Raw genomic sequence first — 23,241 nt, 5'->3', positions numbered from 1 at the left:
CCCTTCACATCTATCTCCCTTTCACCAGCCCTCCATCTAATAACTTATATATGAAGCTTCCATGGCTTCTGTGATTTCAAACACATCAGCTGATGGTAGTTCCTTATGTTGGGATCAGTCTGAGAGATGTTTTTATTATTTAAAAGGGGAGCGGAGATACCTAATGTCCCGCAATGTTAATGCTTAAGGAAATAAGTGACTTAATGAAGTCAGTATAACATGCTGGATTTCTAAGGAGAACCAGCAACTGACCTTACCTAGAGGCTGATTACATTGTTTCTTTTTTTTTTTTTTTTTTAAATTTTGTGTGCGTGTACCGTCAAATCAGATCTGACTGGTACAGGAGGATACTGCGCCTCCTTCTCCGGCAGAGCATCTGGTGGATTCGAACCGTGTTCCTCTGGGATTGCAATGCAGCTTCTTGCCACTAGGCCACCAGAGCTCCCCGATTATATTGTTTCTTACTACATACATCTTTCATTTCCAAGCATACAAAGGAGTTGCTTCTCACCAGTAATGCTCTGAAGGTGTTATTCCTTGTAGAGGGACATGACGTTGGGAAAGGTGGAGAGTTGGTGAAGGGAGAGGAAGACCCTCAACCAGGTGGATTGACATGGTGACTGCTGCAGTGATCTGTTGTGTATCAGGTAGTGTGAGGATGGCACAGGATAGAACAGGGTTCAGATCTTTTGTTCATAGGGTCACAATAAGTTGTATTTGACTCGCTTTCTATGAAGATGGCGCCGAAAGTAAAGAAGGAAGCCCCTGCCCCTCCCAAAACTGACGCCAAAGCAAAGGCATTAAAGGCCAAGAAGGCAGTCCTGAAGGGCATCCACAGACACAAAAAGAAAAGAAGATCCACACATCACCCACCTTCCAGCGGCCTAAGACGCTGAGACTCTAAAGGCAGCCCAAAATATCCCCTGAACAGCGCCCCTAGGAGAAACAAGTTTGACCACTATGCCATCATCAAATTTCTCCTGACCACTGAGTCAGCCATGAAGAAGATAGAAGATAATAACACACTTGTGTTCACTGTGGATGTCAAGGCCAACAAGCACCAAATTAAACAAGCTGTAAAGAAGCTCTATGACATTGATGTGGCTAAGGTCAACACTTTGATTAGGCCTGATGGAGAGAAGAAGCCTATGTTCGACTTGCTCCTGACTATGATGCTTTGGATGTTGCCAACAAAATTGGGATCATCTAAATCAAGTCCAGGTGGCTAATTCTAAATACAAATTTTTTTCACACACAAAAAATACATATAAACATACATATGTGTGTGTGTGTATGGGGGGTGTCTGTGTGTGTGTGTGTGTGTGTGTGTGTGTGTGTATTTTGCCAGTGTCCGAGGAGAATTTAACTGCAAGGTGTGAGATGAGAAAGGAGATCAAAGTTAATTTTTTAAAAATGTGTACATCAATTATTCATGATTTGAATAGTCATGGATTATAAAATAGACAAGGATGTGTTAAAAAACAAGAGATGGTTCAAGATTCTAATTACAATTCTAATTCTGATTACAGTGAAAATTCTACACCTCTAAGATTTAGCAATTGGATCTCACCAATATTTGCCAAGCCCCGCTTATTTGACCTGGCCTTTGGTCAAGACCAACTGGTTTGCTGACCCAGACAGCCTTGTGTTCCATTTCTAGATGTAGCGTCTGCTGAACAAAACAGTCATAGTTTAGAAAAGGGTATAAAAAACTTAGCAGATAGAGTGTTTTATACAAATGGCCCAATCTGAGTTCAATCAAAAAGTCACGTTGAAAAATAATACTCATATATAAGAAATTTATGAACTTTGTAAGTAAATAAGTATAAAATAAAAATTAAAAATATAACATTCAATTTAAATAAAGACTTTAATTAAGAAACATATCATTTTGTCAATTCCAGTAAATTTACAAAGATCATTTTACTTTACACAGTTTTACCATTTCTTACAGAAGGTACATCAACGTTTTAATATATAAATATATGGGCAAAATTCTGAAGTTAATTGGTGTTTATAATAGAAAAACAATGTTAATATCTACTTAACCTATTAGAGAAGAGCTTCAAACTAGGAAGACACTTCAGATTGTAGAATGTAATTTTACTTAATAAATAATTGACTTACAAATTGATTCTATCCAATTCAGAATCTCTATTTTTAAGCTGCACAAAATTTTTCTCATGTGAGGACATATTCTTTATTACAGATAAAATTAACACTGGCTTCATTAGAAGTCAAGTTTCTGGAGAGAAAAAATGCAGAACCATACATCCAGATTGTACTTGTACTATTGTACTTGTACTATGTTGTGGGGGTTTTTCCAAAAGTAATATGAAAGAAACATATAAATAAAAGGGAGGGAAAACCTTCAAACTTTTCCTCTTCATCTGAAATTTGTTTGAGATTGTCTAAAAAACTACAATTGATATTCATTTACGCATACTATCCTTCCTTTCCATAAACACCCCTGATACCAGCAGTCAAGCGATCAGGAGGCATAATGCACTGGGAAAATCTACTGTCAGGGATCTCACCAAATTACTGAGGAGCAATGATGTCAGTTTGAAGACTAAGTTGCATCCAATCTAGGCCAAGGTCTTTTCAATCACTAGCTATGCATTTGAGAGATGGATAATGAATAAGGATGACAGAATGAGGGTAGGGTTTCAGAGACAGTGACATGAGATAGAGCAGTGTGCAGAGCTATTGTTCATAGGGTCGCTATGAGTCGTAGTTGACTCAACAGCACATAACAAAAAGTCCTTCTTTGTTTCCAAATTTTATATCTGAGTAATAAATTATTATTAATGCATATTATTTGCACATTCAATTGATTCAGAGTGTAAAAGGTGGTGGATGTTATATAATGAGTCAGAACTGACTCCCAGCTGACCTCCAGCTGGTTTTCGGAGGCTGTAAACGGCACAGGAGACTGCCCTGCTTTCTCCCACAGAGCAGCTGGTGGGTTCAGACCACGTGCCTTCTGGCTGGTAAAGCAATGCCACTGCACCACCACAGCTGCTTGCACAAGTTGATAGTGGCTGTTGTTTGTCGTCATTGAGTCAGAATCAACCTATATCTGATTCCAACAGGTTTTTAGAGACATTGAACTACACAAGAGGAGACTGCCCATCCTCCTCCCATGGAGAATCTGGTGGATTTGAACCACCTGCCTTTAGATTGCAATGCAGTTTCTTATTATAAGGCCAAAAGAGAATTCCTCGATTTTGTCATCTCTGGGTTTTGTGTTGATGGATATATTTGAATAATAGTTGTATTAACAGGCTTTCCTGGTAAGTATACGTACTGTATCTTGTCACTCACAGTTACAGTTTAGGATAAAGCATGAAATATTTTTTTTTTGTACCATTAATGTAACAGTAAGAAGAATTTCTTAAATTTTGCATTTCCAGCATAATAGATCATACTACTGTTTAATACCAAGTGGCCAACACCAGTCAATCTCAGTTTACTTATGTCTAAAATGTTGATCTTTGTGTGTCCCATTTATTTTTTTTACAACTTCTAATTTGTCTTGATTCATACTCCATACACTGCATGTTTTAATTATCAATAGATATTTGCAACTGATGTTGAGATGGCTTCCAGTCTTTGAGGCTTTACTTCTGGTGCTACATATACCAATACTTCTTCATAGGGTTTTTGAAGGACTGTGATTTCAGAAATATATAGCCAATGTACTTCTTAAACTGTCTTAGTCTGAAAGTTCCACTGAAACCTATCCACAATGAGTGACCCTGAGGGCATCTGAGATACCAATAGAATGCTTCCAGCAGCACAGCAAGAGACAAGTCACCTCCAGTACAGGAAACTGACAGACTAGTGTGGTGACAGTAAGGGCAAACTATTCTCACAGGTGTGTGCCGTCGAGTCGGAACTGATACACAGCTGATTCTCCGACAGGTTTTCAGGGGCAGTTAATCACACAGGAGACTGCCCATCCTTCTCTCGTGGTTCGGCTTGCAGATTCAAACTGTGTGCCTTTGGGACCACAGGACAGCTTATAAACCACAGTTGTTTGGTTTTTTTTTTTTTTTTTTTAATTTAGGTTGTTTATTTTTCATTTCAATGAACATCTACAGAGATTTTGGGATTCCATTCATTCATTGTTGCACCCTTCTCCCCGCACAAACCCCTCCCCCCTCCCCCCCCATTTGCTAAAGCAAAAGAAAAACTCCCTCATTGGTACACAATCCCCCCCTCCCGCACCTCCCCAAACCCCACTCACAGTGACCCTATGAACAGCCAACATGAACCCAGCCTTCATCTTGACCAGCTTCATTGTCTCTAACACACTACAGCCCATTACTGAAGTAACCATGTCAACTCCATCTCACCGTGGGTCTTCCTCTCCTATGCTAACCTTCCTCCTTTCCAAGCATGGTGTCCCCTTCCAGGAAACTGTCTCACCTACTTAGCTACAGTACATCTCAAATTATTTTCTTTAGAAAAAAAGGTAATAAATGATTTTTGAAAATAAGAACAGTCAAACGGTTTGAGCAAATGTACCTCCAAATCTGAACCAACCCACAGTTGACACTTCAGTGAGTTTTTAGAGACAGTACATCACAAGAGAGGAGACTGCCCATTTTTTTCCTATACAACAGCTGGTAGATTTAAACCTGCACTCCTTTGTGTTAACAGCACAATTCCTTATCACTAAACTGCCAGATGTTAAGATGCAATTAATATTGAAGGCTAAAGTCTTTGATCTTCTGCAACAAATGCTACAGGTCCCCCTCATTTCTAGTAAGTAAAGTTGTGTCATCTGCATAGCACAAGTTTTTGATAAGTCTTCCTCCAATTCTGATGCCATACAGATTGATGTATACTCTTCTTGATTTTAAGCCATACAGTGCTTCCTTGTTGCATTCGGATAACAACTTCTCAGTGTAAGTATAAATCTGCATGGCAATGATAGTAAAAATTTGTTATGATCCATACAGTCAAATGCCTTTGCATGAAACACTGACATTCTCAGCCATGATTCATCAAACATTAGCTCTAATATGCCTAGTACCATGGTCTCTTCTATTCCAGCCTGCACCATCTGACAGTTCCCTGTATATATACTGTTCCAAACAGTATAGCTAGATGATCTTCAGTAGTATTTGCTAGAATGTGCTATTAATTATACTGCTTTATAAGTTCCACATTCAGTTACATCACCTTTCTTGGGGATGGAAACAAATAGGAATCTCTACCAGTCAGCCAGCCAGTTGTCCTCCAGATTTCCTGAAAGAGATGGATGAGCACATCCAGGGTTCCATCTGTTAGTTGAAAAATGTCCCATTGATTTCTGGGGCCTTAATTTTTTGCTAGAGTCTTCAGCGCAGCTTGAACTTCTTCCTTTGTTACCATAGATGCTTACCAAAATTTTTCAGTGTCAACCAGATCTGTTTGGTACAGTGACTCTGTGTATTCCTTCCATCTTCTTTTAATGCTTCCAGTATCATTTAACATTTGGCCTACACCATCTTTCAGTGTTGCAACTTGAGGCCTGAATTTGGGGTTTTTAGTTCTTTCAGCTTGAGAAATGCTATGCAAGATCTTCCCTTTTTATTCTCTGACTCCAACTGTTTGCGCATTTCATTATATTGCTTTGCTTTGTCGTCTGGAGCTCCCCGTTGAAATTCTCTGAGCAGCTCTTTCACTTCAGCATTCTTTCACTTGATTTTGGTTTCTAAGCACATAAATGCAACTTTCATAGTTTCTTCTACTACCCATTTGGCTTTTTCTTTCTCCTCTCTCTTTGTAATGAACCTTTTACTCTCCTTATGGATGATATTCTTAATTCTACAGCTCCTCTGGTCTTTGATCCTTGTTGATCAATGCCTCAAACATGTTCTTAAGATTTTTTCTAATTCAGGTGGAATACGGCAACAACATGATAGATGGAGAAACGACTGAAACTGTTAATGATTTTCATCTTACTTGAATCAACAATTATCTCTTGACCAGCAGTCAAGAGAAGAGAAAACGTATTGCTTTGGACAAGTTCACTAGAATAGTGAAGGGCAGTCATGTCAGTCTGAAGATGAAGGTGCTCCTGATTCAGGCCTTGGTTACTTGCTATGCATCTAAGCTAGACAGTGAATAAAGATGAAAGAAGAACTGATGCCTCTGAGTTGTGGTGTTGAAGAGTGCTGAATATCTCATGGACTGCCAAAAGAATGAACAGGTAGGTCTTGGGAAAAGTGCAGGCAGAGTGCTTCTTAGAGGCAAAGATGACAGAGCTTCATCTCTCATACTTTGAACATGTTGCTAGATGAGGCTATTTTTTGGAAAAGGATATCATACTTTGAAGGTGGAAGGTCTGTGAAAGAGAGGAAGACCCCATCGAGACAGATTGACACAGAGACTTCAGCAATTGACTCAAGTGTATCAGAAATGGTGAGGATGGCACAGGATAGGCCAGGATTCATGTCTGTTGGTTATAGAGCTGTTAGGAGTCATATTCAACTCAACTACACCTAACAAAAATAAGCAACACAAGCCACCAGAGCTTCCTCAGTAAATGATAACAATTGCTATTGTTATGCTTTGAATTATTTTTAATAAAAAATGACCAAATGTTTTAATATTGAGTGCTAATTATATGCCTCGGCTCTCTGTTATATAAAAAATTAGTCATTTCTCAATAAATCACAAATATTTCTAAGCTCCATGAATTTCAAGATCTTTCAAATCATTAACTCATTTTGTGCATAATAGAATGTCAAGGCACATAAATAGCATTCAATTTAAAAAAAAATATTAGTAATTTTTTTATAAAATTCAAAGTGTAACAATAGTAATTAGGAAATTTAAATTCCTGGAATTTCCAAACTATACAGCATTAAAATGAATGGTTAAATAATAAAATTCTGAATAAAGAACAAATATAATCCATGTTTAAAAGTAGTGGTTTCCCTGGCTTGAAGCCCATTGACTTCATTAGCTCACTCAGAAAACAACTACGTGGTACTTTTCTAAAGGTACTCAACTAGCAACAAGTCTATAACCTCTGACCCTATTGCATAGTCCTGGACATAATCCTGATGTCTTAAATTATGTACTCTTGGCATTACATTATATTAGTCTGGATCATTTAAGATGTAAGCTGCAAACATACCAAAGGTAAGGAAAAAAAATGTTTACTCACGCTTTTGCTAAGATGAAGAAAGGGGATGCACACATTGCCAAGATTCCACAGAACATGCTCAAACTGAAGCAACAATGCTCTGGGTATTAAAGGAGGCAACAGCCTGAGGCAGTTTTCAGAACAAAGATTAATGACTCCTTGCAAGAGTCAATATTTAAGAATACAATGACTAATTCTTATTTTCAAGTCCAAGGATATATTTCTATCTAAGAAGTTCTTTTACCTTGAGATTTTTCTTGGTGGTTTCCCTCTATGTAATCCATGTACCTAAGAGTGAATAAAACCCTGAAGTGTGAAATTCCCCAGTAGGTCAAAATGTCAGCATACACTTAATCGTAAGAACTTCTCATCAAGGCTGTGTAACAGCACAACTCACTGCTGTCAAGTTGGAACCAACTCATTGCTGACCCTCCTGTGGGTTTTCGGAGACTGTAAATGCTGTGGGAGGCTGCTGACCTTCCATCACTGGGCTGCCAATGGATTCCAACCCCAGGAAGGAGCTACACTTGAGCTGGTGGGGTAGCTCCACACACGCCACACCACCAGGGCCCCCAAGTCGCCACAAGGCTCGGACTTCACTTCTCAGTCTCCTAAACTCACCTACCTACTTGCCTGCTTGCCTTAACCACTTGATCGAGTGCTCTGTAAGTAACGGGTAGGTACAAATGACACCTGCAGACCTTACAAAACACTGGGCCTTGTAACTTCAAGTTATCTGAATCCAAACCAGTATTATTGTTAATAGAAACTTTTTCTAGATGACTATAGTGAACTAAAAGTGATCACTGATTATATCATGAGCATTGACTACAAGACTCCAAGAAAATGACTTAACTTTCGGTACTTCAAATTACACTTCTGCAAAATGAGAGAACAAGATTAGGTTTTAGGTCTCATCTCATTCTCTCATTAGGTCTTAGGTCAACTTCAAAGAATGAAACAAATAATGGTTATGACAAGAACAATAATAATGAATTTTTATTAAAATGAAACAAACATAAAAAATGCTAAATTCCTTACTTGTTGTTGACTACCATCAAGTCGAGCACGACTCATAGTGACCCTATGAACAAAAGGCCTGAAGCCTTTCTAGAACTCGTTTCTCCATAGTTTCCAGAGGCATGTGGTTCAAGAAGTGGACACCACTCCTGCTTCCTCACCTGTCTTAAATTGGTTTTAAATTGGGAGCTCCACTAAACCTGTCCACCATGGGCAACCTTTATGGCATATGACCCTCCAGTGGCACAAGGTTCAACACCACAGCAAACCCAGATTACCTCAGTGCAGCAAATTGACAGAGGAGTGTGGCACAACTTAGAATTCCTTGGTAGCCACACTAATACTCTGTTCTCTGACTCTCTCACTACCTCTGAATAGAAATGGACTCACAGCAGACCCTCCAGTGTGTTTGCGGAGACTGTAAATCACATGGGAGGAGACAGTGCACCTTTCCCACAGAGCCCCCGATGGCCTCGAACGCCGTTGGGTCAGCAGCACAATTCCCACTAGGCCAGCAGAACTCCCAGACAGACTCCTGCAAGTAATTTTACTTCATTCCCTACATGGCAAATCCAAAACCGAAGATTTTTGGCCTTCCAGGCTTCACAGTACAACACCAGAAGCTCTTGAGATGGGCTCTGACTTTACCTCTGTCTGTAAGAAAACAAAGTGTGAGGCTCACTAAGGAAGAGAACAGCCATGCACCAACAGGTACACAATCCACACTGTCCTCCACTGTTCACAGGAAGAGTTTTAAAAGTGACTCAGTTGACCAGGTTCTTCTCCAGGACCCCACCAACTTTCCTGCTAGAATCACTCTACTGTACCAGGAGATGTGATGCTATCGGCTCACATTGAGATCTGGGTGGTGCGGCTTACTCTCGTTCCAGAGGAAGACAGATTTAGATTCTGGTTGAGTCACTTTCTGGCTAGATGACCTTGGGCAAATAAGCAAACCTGCTGCCTTTTGTTTACTCCTCTATGAGTAAGGATACCTCCTCCTAGAGGGCTAGGGAGGGAAGAAGGAGTGCTAGAGAAAGGATCTGATGCATGTCATGCATACAATAAACACTAAAACACTTCATAGCCCTTCTCTCTTTACTTCAGCCTTTCTTCTACACCTACACTGGGAAGAAACTCTATTGTACAAGAAATAACTGCCACTGTTTTCATTAGACCATCGATTTCCCCAGGTAAAGAACTAAAAAACTCACTGCTACCAAGTTGGAATAGACTCAAGTGACCCTCCAGAGGTTTTCTGAGGCTGTAAATCACATGAGTGGAGAACGACCATCTTTCTCCTTCAGAATCAATGGTGGACTGGAATCAGCAGACAGACTTTGAGTTAGCTTAGTGGATCTTTCTGGATTACGCCACCAGAGATCCCTAAGTCATAGCAACTACAATTCCCCTTTGCATGCCCAGTGACTGGCTCAGAATAAAAATATGCTTCTTATGTAGAAAGAATAATAATCTCTTGTGTCTCAAGATGTTAAGATTATCCTGGGTACCATCTGGAAAAATAATCTGGTTTTCTATTTGGCAGAAGAGGTGTTGCTACAGCTACTATGTAGTTCCAAACAAATAAGTTATTCAGAATTCTAATAATTATCTCCTCTAAAAGATAAAAATCCAATTGCCCTACAGCTTTCAATTTTAGTTTTGAGAATCCTATTCTTTCCTAAACAATAAGTGGTAACCACAGGAACCTGTGGAATCTCCTTTCCTAGAAAACATGGAGAACAAGAGAGAAGTCAGTCTGTCTGGAAATTGCCTCAAAATCTGTTTATAGAAAAAGGTGCTGGATTAATTTAGATGATCCCTAGAGGTTTCTTCCAGATCCACACCTACAAGATGCTAAGAGAAATGGCTAAAATAATTTCCTGTCATTTACACCCAAGGAAATAAAACAATTGCAACTTACCATCTCTTCACATGGTAGTTATGTATTATTTCACTCACACCTAACAACACTTTCATAAATACAATTTCTTCTTAAATAGTATTGAACAATTTCAATAGTATCTAAACTATTGAAATCCAAGTGAAGGCATGCTAACAAGACAGAATAAAGACGACATTTATCATCAAAACAAATTAATTCTTTTCTTTTTCAATCTACCATAAAAACCAAACCCACTGGCACAGGCTCCAGTGCAGCTCACAGCCACCCTCTGTCAGTCTCTGCAACCCAAAGCCTGACGGGACGAGACCGCCCTTCTTTGTCCCACTGAGCCATCCGAGAAGCACAGCCGATTGCTCTGCAGCACAACGCACTAATGACTGGCTATGTGGCCAGAGCTCCCCTCCTGAAACCTACTCATCTGCAAAGCTTTGTAAGAAAAACAACTGTTCCCTAATATCCCACCCAGTCCAGTCTCCCATCTATGAATTCATAATGTATTTACTACATTTACTACTCATATCACCCTATCTAGAGGATTATTATACATTGTCTTCATTTTCACAAATAATAGTTTTCTTTCCCTATAGCTAAATTGTAAGATCCCTAAGCAAGGTCCAAATTTTCTATTTCTCACATCCTCTACTTTCTTATCAATTATCAATGGCTGCTGTTATGTGCTTTGACCCACAGCTGACTCTTTCGTGGGTTTTGAGAGGCAATAAATCACCCAGGAGGAGACTTCCCATCTTTACCCTGTGGAACAGCTGGTGGATTCAAACCATGTGCCCACCGGATACCAGCACAACTGCTTAGCACTAAGCCCCAGAGATCATGATGCTGGTTATTATTAGGTGTCACTGAGTCAATTTTCAATTCACAGTTCTGTCTCACAGGGTTTTCTAGACTAGTCTTTACAGAAGGAGATTGTGCAGTCTTCCTCTCAAGAATTCACTAAATGCATTTGAAGGATCATCTTTCAGTCAGCAGGCAAATAATTAACTATTGTATCCTGAATTCATGGTTGTTGTTGTTAGATACCATCAAGTTGAGTACAACTCATAGCAACCCTGTGAACAAAAGATTTAGGCCCTGTTCTATCCTGCGCCATCCTCACACTTCCTGACACACAAGCGTTCCTGCAGCAGTCACCATGTCAATTCACCTGATTGAGGGTCTTCCTCTCCTTTGCTGACCCTCCACCCATCGAACATCATGTCCATCTCCAAGGAAGAGCCCCTCCTAGCAACAAGCCCATGCACAGGGAATGAAAAGCATAAGAATGGTGTTCCATTCATTGTCAAAAAGTCAATTTCAAGTTCTATCCTGAAATAGAATGTGGTGAGTAATAGGATAAAATCCATATCCATAGAAGGAAGAACTATTAACACGACTATCATTCAATCATATACTCCTACATCTAGAGCCAAAGAGGATTGAGAATTTTTACCAAATGTTGTAGTCCGAGCCTGACCAAATAGGCAATCAAGATGCATTAATGATAACTGGTGACTGGAGTGCAAAACTGGAAAACAGTGAAGAAGAAATAGAAATTGGAAAATATGGGCTTGGTGATAGAAAAGAGGCTGGAAACAGAATGACTGAATTTTTATTTGCAATGAATAAATCATTTTATTTATTCACTGTATTTATCATTTTGTATTCGTAATGACTTATTCATTGCAAATATCTTTTTTAAAAGACACATAAGATGACTTTACACATGTAATCCACCTGATAGGCTGCATAGGAATCAGAATTTTTGGAAGAAATGGCTGAATTCATGGTAAGTGCTTACAAATTCTTACTAAGAGGCAGATTTAAAATAAAGATGAAAAACACAACAATAATATGTAACCCTGCATTCTCAGAACCTAAATAAAGATTTGGTCTCTCAGGTAACAAGTCTAAATAATGCTTGTCAGACTGTTAAATATAGACATTGGTTTCTATAAGTGGCACTCAACTTGACAGCACCTAACAGCAACAACAAGGTTAAGATCCCTGACTGATGCTCAGTAGCTGCCAGTAAGACTGAAGGCCGAGCTGCCCAGAGGTGACCATGAAGTAAGGCCCAGTACTCCACACCTACTCCCTCAGCACACTTCTGTCATGGCACATGGGGGCAGGGCCATGAGCCAGGACTGATTTGATGGTATCTTATTTTGCTTTTGTTTTATTTATTTTAAAGGTTTACAGACTAAGTAAGGTGCATCTGATACAGGCCATGGTCTTTGCTATCACTTGTTATGCATCAGAGAGCTGGACAGTGACGAGGAAGGATAGAAGGAGAATTGATGCCTTTGAGCTGTGGTGCTGAAGAAGAGTGTTGAGGGTACCATGGACTGCTAGGAAAGCAAACAGATTCATCCTGGAGAGGGTCAAAATGGGCGGCTCCTTGGAGGCAAGGATTCTGAGGCTTCGTCTGACATACTTTGGACATGTTGTAAGGAGGGACAGGTCCTTGAAGAGGGACATTATGCTTGGTAGGGTGGAGGGACAGCGCAGGAGGGGAAGGCCCTCTATGCGGTGCATTGATTCAGTGACTGGGGTAATTGGGATGGGAATGTCAGAGACAGTGCGACTGGCACAGGACAGAGCAGAGTTTAGGGCTGTTGTACATAGGGTCGCTATGAGTTGCAAGCCACTTGACGGCACATTACAACAACAACAACAATAATGAATTATCAATGTGATCTTATTGACACTACAAATCAATATATTTGATAGTTTAATACACTCCTCAGATCAGAGGGAACTGCTAGGTGTGATTCTACAAAGGATCAGGTTTTCCATTCTGTCCAGGCAAGTTAGTCGAGTAGCATTTAAAAAACAAAAACAACAACAACCTTTAGGAAATTAAAATATAATAACCTTATTTAAAAACACAGGTGAGGGGTGGGCAGGGAGAAAAATGCAACAATGAATGAATGAATGAATGAATGAATGGAAATCCAAAATTTCTGTAAATGCTCATTAAAATTAATAAAATAAAATTTACAAAATACCACAGGTGAAAACTGAGTTTTCTCATTCACTATTGAAAGAACACAATTTGAACATGATTTAACTTGCTCAAAAGTTCAACCATTACATATGAACTTTATATACTTACAGATGGCAAGGCACAAGCCCAATTTCTTAAAAAATAAATCTTGAAATGATATCCCTATTACACAGAAGGTATTGTTCTAGTTACCAAAAAGAAAACAACCTATCACAGTCACAAACATGTAAAGTCTTAATACCTGACTGTTGATTCAAACTAGATGTCTCTGGTGGCCTAGCAGGTAAGGAGTTGAGCCAACACCACAGAGGCAGGTGGTTTGAATACACGAGCTGCTCCATGGGAGGAAGATGGGCAGTCTCTTGCCGTGCACACCCACTGGAGGGTCAACTAAGAGGAGGCTCTAATGCCACAGCAATGAATGAGCAAGTGTACTGATCCACAGCAGCCCTGCAGGACAGTGGAGAGGTACCTTGTAGGGTTGTTTGTTTTATTTTTGGGTTTTGGTTTGTTTTTGTTTTGTTTTGTTTGCTGTGTGCCGTTGAATTGGATCCGACTGGCACAGGTGCAGACTGCCCCTCCTTCTCCAGTAGACCATCTGGTAGTTTCAAACAGCGTATCTTCGGGATTACAGCACAGCTTCCTGCCACTAGGCCACCAGAGCTCCCTAACCTCGTAGTTCTTTAAGGCTGTAATCTTTATGTAAGCTGACTGTCGCATCTTTCTATTGGACTCAAACCACCTGCCTGTCAGTGGCATCCGAACATTTTACCACTGTATCACTAAGGCTCCTTATTTACAGTCTTATCATGGCCTGTTATAGGAAAAGGAGAACTCAAGATTATTTCAAACCTTTTCTTTAATTGAAGAGGTAAGTTAACTTGTCTCAGTCTGTTATCACACCCATATGGCAACAATGAGAAGAGTAAATGTCTTCTTTCCTACTGGTGTCATCGTCTTCTTGTTCCCTTCGAGTTGAGCACAACTCATAGCGATCCTATGAACAAAAAGCCTGAAGCCTTTCTATACCTATAGACATTTATCAAAGTTCATAGAGTTTCCAGAGGCATGTTGTTTAGGAAGTGGCTGGAAATGCACTGCAAACCAAAGGCACACTGTTCAAATCTCAACTGGTAGGAGAAAAATGGACAATTTCCTCCCATGCAATTATTTGTCTCTGTAAACTCACTAGAGGGTCAGCGAGGAGTCAGTTCTGACTTGATAGTGCACAATGACAACCTACAATTACAAAATTTACTTTCTTACATATGTTCAATTAAGCATGACAGTTGGCTGATCAACTGACTGGAAGAAATCTATATATGTTTCCATTCCCAAGAAAGGCAACCCAACATAGTGAGGAAATTATCAAAGAGTATCATTATTAGGTGCAAGCAAAATATTGCTGAATATCATTCAAAAATGTCTAGTATAGTACATTGACAGAGAATTGTCAGTAATTCAATCTGAGTTTAGAAAAAGCAATAGCACCAAGGATATCATTGCTGATGTCAGATGGATCCTGGGTGAAAGCAGAAAATATCAGAAGAATGTCTATCTATATTTTATTGACTATGCAAAGGCATTTGACTGTGTGGATGTTAACAAACTATGCCTAACATTGAGAAGAATGGGAATCCCATAACACATAATAGTGCTCCTGCAAAACCTGTATCCAGACTAAGAGGCTATTGTATGAACACAGCAAGGGAACACATCATGTTTTAAAAGCAGGAAGCGTGTGTGTTAGGAACGCATCCTTTTTCCACAACTATTTAGTCTGTATGCTATGCCAATTATTTGAGAAACTAGACTCTATGAAGAAGCATGTGGCATCAGGATTGAAGGAAGATTCACCAAAAACCTGCATTATGCAGATGACACAACAAATGACTAAGGATGACAGAAGAAGAATTGATGCCTTTGAACTTGGTGTTGGAGAAGTGTGCTGAATATCCCATGGACTACTAAAAGAACAAACAGCTATGTCTTGGATTAGGACAGCCAGAGTGCTCCTTGGAGGCAAGGACGGCAAAGCTTCATCTCTCATACTTTGGACATGTTGCTAGGAGAGGCTACTGCCTGGAAAGGGACATCATGCTTATAAAGTTGGAGGATCAGGAACAGAAAGGAAGACCTCACAACGAAATAGACTGACACAGTGATTGCAGCCAAAGTTGTCAGAGATGAAAAAGATGGCACAGGATAGGACAGGGTTCAGGTCTGCTGTTCATACAGTCACCATGAGTCATACTTGACTCAATGGCACTTAACATCAACAACAACTGCAGCAAAACAGTGCCTTTAGTATGGATTACATCTAACAACAAGAAAACAAAAATCCCCACCACTGGATTCAATAGGCAACATCATGATAAATGGAGACAATACTAACGTTGTCAACAACTTAATTTTGGTGGGATCCACAATAAATAGCCTTTGGAAGCAGAAGTCAAGAAATCAGAAGATGCATTGCATTCAAAAAAACCTGCTGCCAAGGGCCTCTCCAAAGTGCTACAGAGCAAGGATATCAGTTTAAAGACGAAGGTGTGTCTGATTCAAGCCATGGTATTTTCAATTGCTTCCTATGCATTTCAAAATTGGATAACGAACAAAGTAAAAGAATAATCAATTTCTTTGAATTGTGGTGTTGGTGAAGAGTACTGAATTTACCATGAACTGCCAAATAAACAAACAAATCTGTAACTCTGTCTTGGATAAAGTGCAAGGAATATGTTCCTTAAGAGTAAAGGACCATGGAACTTCATTTCAAGAACAAGAACAAGAAAGTCTGAAACAGTGACTGCTGTAAAATGGGTTCACACATGCTGATAATCTTGAGGATGGTGCAGGGTTCAGATCCATTGTTCACAGAGTTTCTATGAGTGTAGTCAACCTGACATCAACTAACAAAACTATATGCCAGATGCTACGGCAGGCAGTAAACATACAAAAATGCCTAAGATGCACCACTTCCTCAAAAAGCAAAAATATAGCAGTAATACAGAGAAAAAGCTAAACTGTACTGATATTTGTATAAGACTTGTAGTATTTCCAAAGAATATGAACTTTAAATGGGCTGTTTTGGGCTTCCAATAGTAATGTGAGCACAGAGCACATTCCTGTTATACAGATGGAGAAATGAAGTGCAAAGTGGATCGGGGTGTCTATTCAGGTCATCTCCAGTGGCAGCAAAATGCCTAGAAACCAAATATGTTTACTCTAAGATGGTTATTTCCTCCCTGAATGGAAAAGGCAGATGTTCTTTCTATGTTCAGTTGCCTTCTGACCAAGAGCACACGTTTTGCAAGACAGTGGATGGCACAATCTGTGACTCTGGAAGCAAACTTGGTTGGCCCTTGAGGACTCATCAGTTAAGGTGAGTTATTCAGCGGCTGAGCAGCCAGACAAGATGATACCATGATTACTAGCATTCCAAGGTGTCCATTATGTATACATATAACAGAAAGAAATGGCCCTGACTTCAGGGAGTTAAGACTGTCGAGAACCTACATATAAACAGTTCAACTGAAAGTGACATAATCAAACCACAACAACAAAAGAAAACCACTACCAGTAACTGCAAATTTAAGAACTAAAAAGTTCTGGCAGAACAAACCGAATGGGTGCTGCCAAAAAATAGATTCCTCAAGAGTTAAACAGAGAACAGATTTGTAAAAGGAATGATACATAGTTATCTTTAGATTATTAAAATAAAGGCTCTTCAAAAATAATAATCCCATTAAAACCACAAACTTCTTAATTCCTTCATTTCACTTTTCATCTTTATAGATAATAATTCTGTGACATCCTACTTCTTGGTTTCTAGGAAGGTTACAGACTTGGCAGCCCTTGCTATCCAGGGACACCTCATGAGCAAAGCAAGGCTCTGGGGAAAGCATACTGTGCTTTCACTGCCCTATTCTGCCAAGGTCCTTTAGATGTATCTCAAATCTATACATCATAAAATCTGTACAATCAGCCAACAATCACATCAGCAAAACAAAAAGGGGTGAGGGAAGGCATGTTTTTTATTTTCTAATCAAGTTGTAAACATTTATTTCACTTCTTTGATAACGTCTTCTTCCATGTTCTGTTATTGTCAGCCGCCCTGAGCTGACTCCTGCGGAGCCCACACACAGCACAGGGACATTACAGAAGTCGCCCCTCCAGTTCTTCTTGGCAAGTTTTCAGAAGCAGATGACCAACGCTTTCCTACCTGGCCATCTTTGCCTGGGAGTCCACCGAAACTTGGTCAACATCACAGCAACATGCAAACCTCCACTGACAGATACAGTGGCTGAACATGAGGTGCACTGGCCAGGACCCAAACTCTAGTCTCCAGCCTGGAAGGGGAAATTTCTACCACTGTTTCATGTTATTTAGACAGCTATTTATAATGGCTGTATAATATGCTCTGAGTGCTTTAAACCCTAGTGCACTGTCAGATTATTAACTAAACAGTTTACAAAGTTAAGGAATAACAAATATTAGTAATTTTTAAAAGAAGAACTAATGGAATTCCTTTAAGAACAAGCTAAAAAAATAACTTCCAAAGAAGTAATGTAATTATCATTCATTTCAAAAATCAATTCTCAAGTAGCTCCTGAATATTCTTAGGGGATTCATACTAACAGTCAGCTGCCTCCCTTTTTAAATACTTGGTGAATTTTATAGGATGACAACCAACAATTTAAATGATAAGTCCAACAACCACATGTTTCATTCAAATTATTACCATTAGCACATCATAAAATTTTCTGATGATATTTTCTAGTGTCTGAGACTTAGCTCAGAAGAAAGATGGGCTGTCTCTTCCTGCTAAAAGTCACAGCCTAGGAATCTTGACAGGAGGTCACTACGAGTCGTAACCAACTTGACAGCAGGGAATTTGTGTTTGAGAAGATTTAGTTCCATCACAGGAATAGATATTTTAACAAGTAACAGTTTAAAATATAATTGTAAAATGGAACAATTAAATTTTTTTTTTAGGAGAGAAATTAGGTCTAATTAATCTCAATTGTCTCAAGAGAAGTCCAAACTGGATCTGAAAGGAAACTATGAGGACAGTAATGAAACATGTAGCAACAGTGACATCTAGTGCATACAGCTACAACCTAACTCGCTCACTCATGCAGGGACATCTGACTAGACTTCTCACTGGGCCTCCAGTGGCAGTACAAAGGCTACAAATCGCAAGTTGGAGATAACCATTTTTCTCCACAAAGCAGCAGGTAAAATGGAATGAATTGCTGGCAGTACAACTCCTCACCCACCAGGCCCCAGAGCTCCCTGCCACCTCCAAATCCACTGTCAGCTGATTCCAACTCAAAGAACTGTCCAAGGAAACCCTGAGGTGTGCATTTTTTTTTTCTATTTCAATGAACATCTACAGAGATTTTGGAATTCCATTCATTCATTGTTGCACTTCTCTCCCCGCCCACTCCCCACACCCGTTCGCTCCTCTCCTTGAAAAGCAAAAGAAAAACTCCTTCATTGGTACACAATCCCCCCACCACAGACCCCCGCCAACCCTACCCCCACCCCAAATATAATCCACTCTGCAACCCTCATTCCGTACTCTTATGATAAACATAATGCCCTAAAATATAATACTTTTAAACTATTCTCTCCCTCACAGACTTCAATGCAGTAAACATAATTTATCCAGCTTTTCTCAGTCTTACGCCCACCCGGATGTCAGCCTCATTCTACAACAGTGGCACTATACAGCATTTGTCCCTTTGTGACTGAGATATTTCACTCAGTATCATGTCCTCCAGAGTCACCCATTTTGAATAATATTGCATGAGTTCCTTGTTTTTCAACGCAGCATAGTATTCCAATGTGTGAATGAGGTGTGCATTTTTTTAATTAATTAATTTATTTCTTTTTCATTTCAATGAACATCTACAGAGATTTTGGAATTCCATTCATTCATTGTTGCACCCTTCTCCCCGCCCACCCCACCTCCACCCCTACCCCCCAGGCAAGGACTACCCATCATTTCTCCTCAGATTGTCTGGTCCATTAGAACCATCAGCTTTTTTTTAGCACCCTGACATATTATACACTACACAATCCAGGTTCTTCATGAAATCCTCTTCAGTCCTAAAGAAACACCTATTCAAAGTTTCTTTTACAACAAGCTAACAAAAAAGAACCTGTACATTAAAACTACCCATAATAAAATACTTCTACTGAGTTTCATCTGGGAGTTAAAACAAACAAACAAACAAACAATATACCTGATTAAGAGAAAAACATAATAGTAAATCTAAAACTTGAGGATAAATAAATATAAAGATCATGATTTATTGTGCGAACAAGATGTATACGGTTTCCCTTTCTGACAGGGTTTAATGGAAAGGCAATCTGGACATGTCCTGATACGTGCATCATAAACATTCAAACTTCCAGCTATAAAAGCAAAGCTCAGCACACAAGTCAGTACCTGATGACATAACAAGGAGAAGTAATTTCAGGCATTTCAGAAATACTTCAAGAAGATACAAAGAAAAGGGGAAAAAGCTGTAACTGTTGCACTGGAAATAAGCACTTCATTTCAGACTGTGCTACTTAGCTATATTCATTGCTCTGAAAGACCCATTTATTTATAAGTAGCTATTTTTGCCCAAGGACTTAGTTAGGCTTTGGGTAAATTACTACCATATTTTCATAGCTTTATGCTTTTTCTGATCTATAAAAGCAAGGAAAATTCTGAAAATTAGTTTTGGCACGACAATGTTTTATAAAAAGTAACATTAGATATGACTTACCTGTTTTTCTTGGAAAGTTCATCTTTTGCCCTCTTAACTCCAAAAATTCTTGTGATCAAGGTACTAAAGAGAAGCGTAGAGGAATTTCTCACCTAATATAATAATAAACATACAGTAAGGGTTAAGAAAAGATTCATGGCAAGAGACAAACATTTATAATGTTCCAAATAAACATTTCAAATCACATGGGGTCCTTAAGAGACAGAACAAAAGTGTTAGCAAACGACCACGACCATCACTTAACTGGCTAGTAGAGCACTAAAAGAAATGTGGTTTATGTTCATAAAACATATTTCAAAAGATTTCTGGTAATTGAGTCAATGGCTGCCTTTTTATCAGAGCTCTATTGCCAACTATGCACAGAATGCAGCCTTTCCTACATTTCTAGTATCACTTCCACTGTTTTCATTAACTCTTTGTACTTGTATCATCAAACAATATTTCTTAAAAAGAAACCAAACCCAAAAAATTCCTTTTTCCATATCCTTCTTGATGAAGAATATCCTAGCAAAGATCTCAGTTTTCCATTCCATTTCTGTAATGATTTGTTATGAGAAAATATTTCTAAGATCCAGTGTCAAAGATATTTTGGCAAAATACCATGTAATATCTAAAATGTTAACCTTACAATGCCAATGGTGTAATCAATTCATTAAAAAAAATTTTATTATACTATTTTATTTACAAAATTCAAATACATTGTTTCTCACACCAGTTCCTTCCCATTTCCCTAACCCCTCCATCAAATTGTGCCACCCCATGATTAATTCCACTCCCCTCCCCCATGTTCTTTCTACAATAATGGTTTTATACATTATTTGTCCTTATGGAACTAGTTCACTCAGCATAATGCTCTCCAGTCCGTTCTAAGTTAGATAATAATTTATAAAATTACTGCTATTGCATAGTATTCCATTGTGTGAATGTATCATAATTTCCAAATGCATTCCTTTTTGGCTGGACATCTGGGCTGTTCCCATGTTCTTGGGATGGTGAGTAATACTACTATGAACATTGGTATACAAGTCTCCATTTGTGGGGAGCTCTGGTGGCCTAGTGGCAGGGAGCTGCAACTACAATCCCAGAGGCACACGGTTCGAATCCACCAAATGCTCTGCCGGGGAAGGAGGGACAAATCTCCTCCTGTACCAGTCAGATCTGATTTGACGGTACACTCACACAAAAAAAATAATAAAAAACAAGTCTCCATTTGTGCTTCAGTGGAATAGCTGGGTCATATGGAATTTCTATCTTCAATTTTTTGAAGACGTGCCAAATTGCCTTCCAGAGTGGTTGGACCATTGTTCAATCCCACCAACAATGTTCCTATCTCTCCACATTCTTTCCAACATTTATTGCTTGCTGTCATGTTAAACTTTGCACTGCTGCTGGAGTGAGATGGTACCTCATTGTGGTTTTGATTTGCATCTCTCTTATTGTCAGTGATCTGGAGCATTTCTTAATATGACTGTTAGCCATTTGAATATCTTCTTCTGTGAAAACTCTTTCCATGTCTTGCCCATTTTGTAAACGGGTTATCAATCTTCTTTTACACAGACCCAGGAATATTCTGTAAACTTTCATTATGAGATTTTTTTATTGCCATGATGAGGTTGCTGGTACTGTCAAATGTTTGTTCCCAGTCAATACATTTTCTTTTCTCCCTGTTGGAAAAAGTTTTTCCTTCTGGAAAAAGTTTTTCCTTTGGAAAAACTGGGCTGCCACCTGCAGAAAGCAGGAACAGTATCCACATTTCATACCATACAAAAAAAATCAACTCAAGATGGGTCAGAGACCTGGGAGTAAAGCCCAAAGCCATAAAGTTCATAAGAAACAAACTAGGATCAAGTTAAAAGGCCTATCTACAGCATAAAGAGACTGCCAAATTCAGCCAGAAATGCACAATCTGAAGAGGATAAAAACTGATGAATGATCTATGATGAATGTTGCTGTTGTTGTTGATTGTCATTAACTTGAGCATGATTCATAGCAAGCCTACGTACAAAAGCCTGAGCATTTCTGTAACTATTTTCATAGTATCAAAAACTTTTTCTAATCAAGTAATTTTATCCCTAAAATAATCTGAGGCAATGGCTTAATTAAAAGTAAGAAGGAAACTTTCATTATAAAGACAACTAATTTGTCCAAGATTATAACAACAGAGTGCATTTATTTCTAATCCAAACTGTCAAGACACTTTGGACACAAACCAATCTAAAATTGGGGCAGGGGGAGATCATGGCATATTAAAAAAAAATTCTTTCAAGTAATGACATCTTGGGCTTCCTCAAATACTCTGCCAGGTCTGAATAGTGATATATAAATATACACTAACTTCCCTAGAGCATTTTAAGCCCTATGCCAACACCAAGGATCATGTTAAAACAACAGAAAATAGACTTACCAGCCAACATAGAGCCCATATTCTAATATGACAGGTGTTATTATCACATGATGTGCTACATAGTCCTATAAGAAAGGTAATCAATGGAATAGAATTGAGAACCTGGAAATCAGCCCATCTACCTAAGGGCAACTGATTTTTGACAAGGAGATTAAATCAGTGAGGAAACAACACCTTTTTAAACAAATGGTGCTGGCAAAATAGGAAAACTATCTGCAGAAAACTCAAGCAAGATCCACACCTCACTCCATATACAAAAACTGACTCAAGGAGGATCATGGACCTAGGACTAAAACCAAGGACTATAAACTTCATTAAAGAAAAGATTGGAAGACCTCTAGAAGTCCTAATCCACAACATCAAAAGTCTTCCAAGCATCCTGAAAAATCTACAACCAGTAGAGGATAAAATAGATGAATAGGACCTTCTAAGAATAAAATCCCTATGTACATCCAAAAACTTCTCCAACAGGATAAAAAGGGATGCCAGAGACTGGGAAAAACTATTTGATAATTACATGTCAGATAAAGGACTTACATCTAGAATTTAGAAAATACTTGGACACCACAACAAGATAAAGGTAAACAATCCAACTGAAAACTGGGCACAGAATATGAACAGACACTTAAGAAGACATTCAGATGGCCAACAAACACATGAAGAAAGGTTCAAAGTCCCTACCTCTAAGAGAGATGCAAATCAAAACAACTATGAGATATCATCTCACCCCAGTGAATGGCAAAATTTAACAGAACAGCAAACAACAAATACTGGTGAGGCTGTGGAGAAACTGGAACCTTTATTCACTGTTGGTGGGAGGGCAACCACTATAGAAGGCAGTATGGCACTTTCTCAAAAAGTTGCAAACAGAAATACCATTTGACCCAGCAATTCCACTAGTGAGAATATATCCCCCCCAAAATAAGCAGTTATATGCACACTTACGTTTACCGTGGCTTTGTTCACAATAGCAAAGAGTTG

The 23,241-nt window shown here is 39.0% G+C and overlaps 1 protein-coding gene and 1 pseudogene across 1 annotated transcript in view; one reads left to right on the top strand and one right to left on the bottom strand.

Annotated features, from left to right (window-relative positions):
- THADA (thyroid adenoma associated) overlaps window positions 1-23,241 on the bottom strand; it is a 588,067-nt gene that overhangs the window by 399,654 nt on the left and 165,172 nt on the right. Inside the window, exon 25 of the mRNA XM_006882320.1 lies at window positions 19,857-19,948. Within this exon, the coding sequence (XP_006882382.1) occupies window positions 19,857-19,948 (92 nt within the window). The remainder of the gene's footprint in view (window positions 1-19,856; window positions 19,949-23,241) is intronic.
- LOC102856390 lies at window positions 738-1,210 on the top strand (annotated as a pseudogene).

Source organism: Elephantulus edwardii, unplaced genomic scaffold (genome assembly GCF_000299155.1).
Source record: "Elephantulus edwardii isolate Elephantulus edwardi_28Jun2011 unplaced genomic scaffold, EleEdw1.0 scaffold00019, whole genome shotgun sequence".
Lineage (NCBI taxonomy): Eukaryota > Metazoa > Chordata > Mammalia > Macroscelidea > Macroscelididae > Elephantulus > Elephantulus edwardii.
The sequence above is the reverse complement of the archived record's forward strand: the minus strand, read 5'-3'. Positions and strand labels throughout refer to the sequence as shown.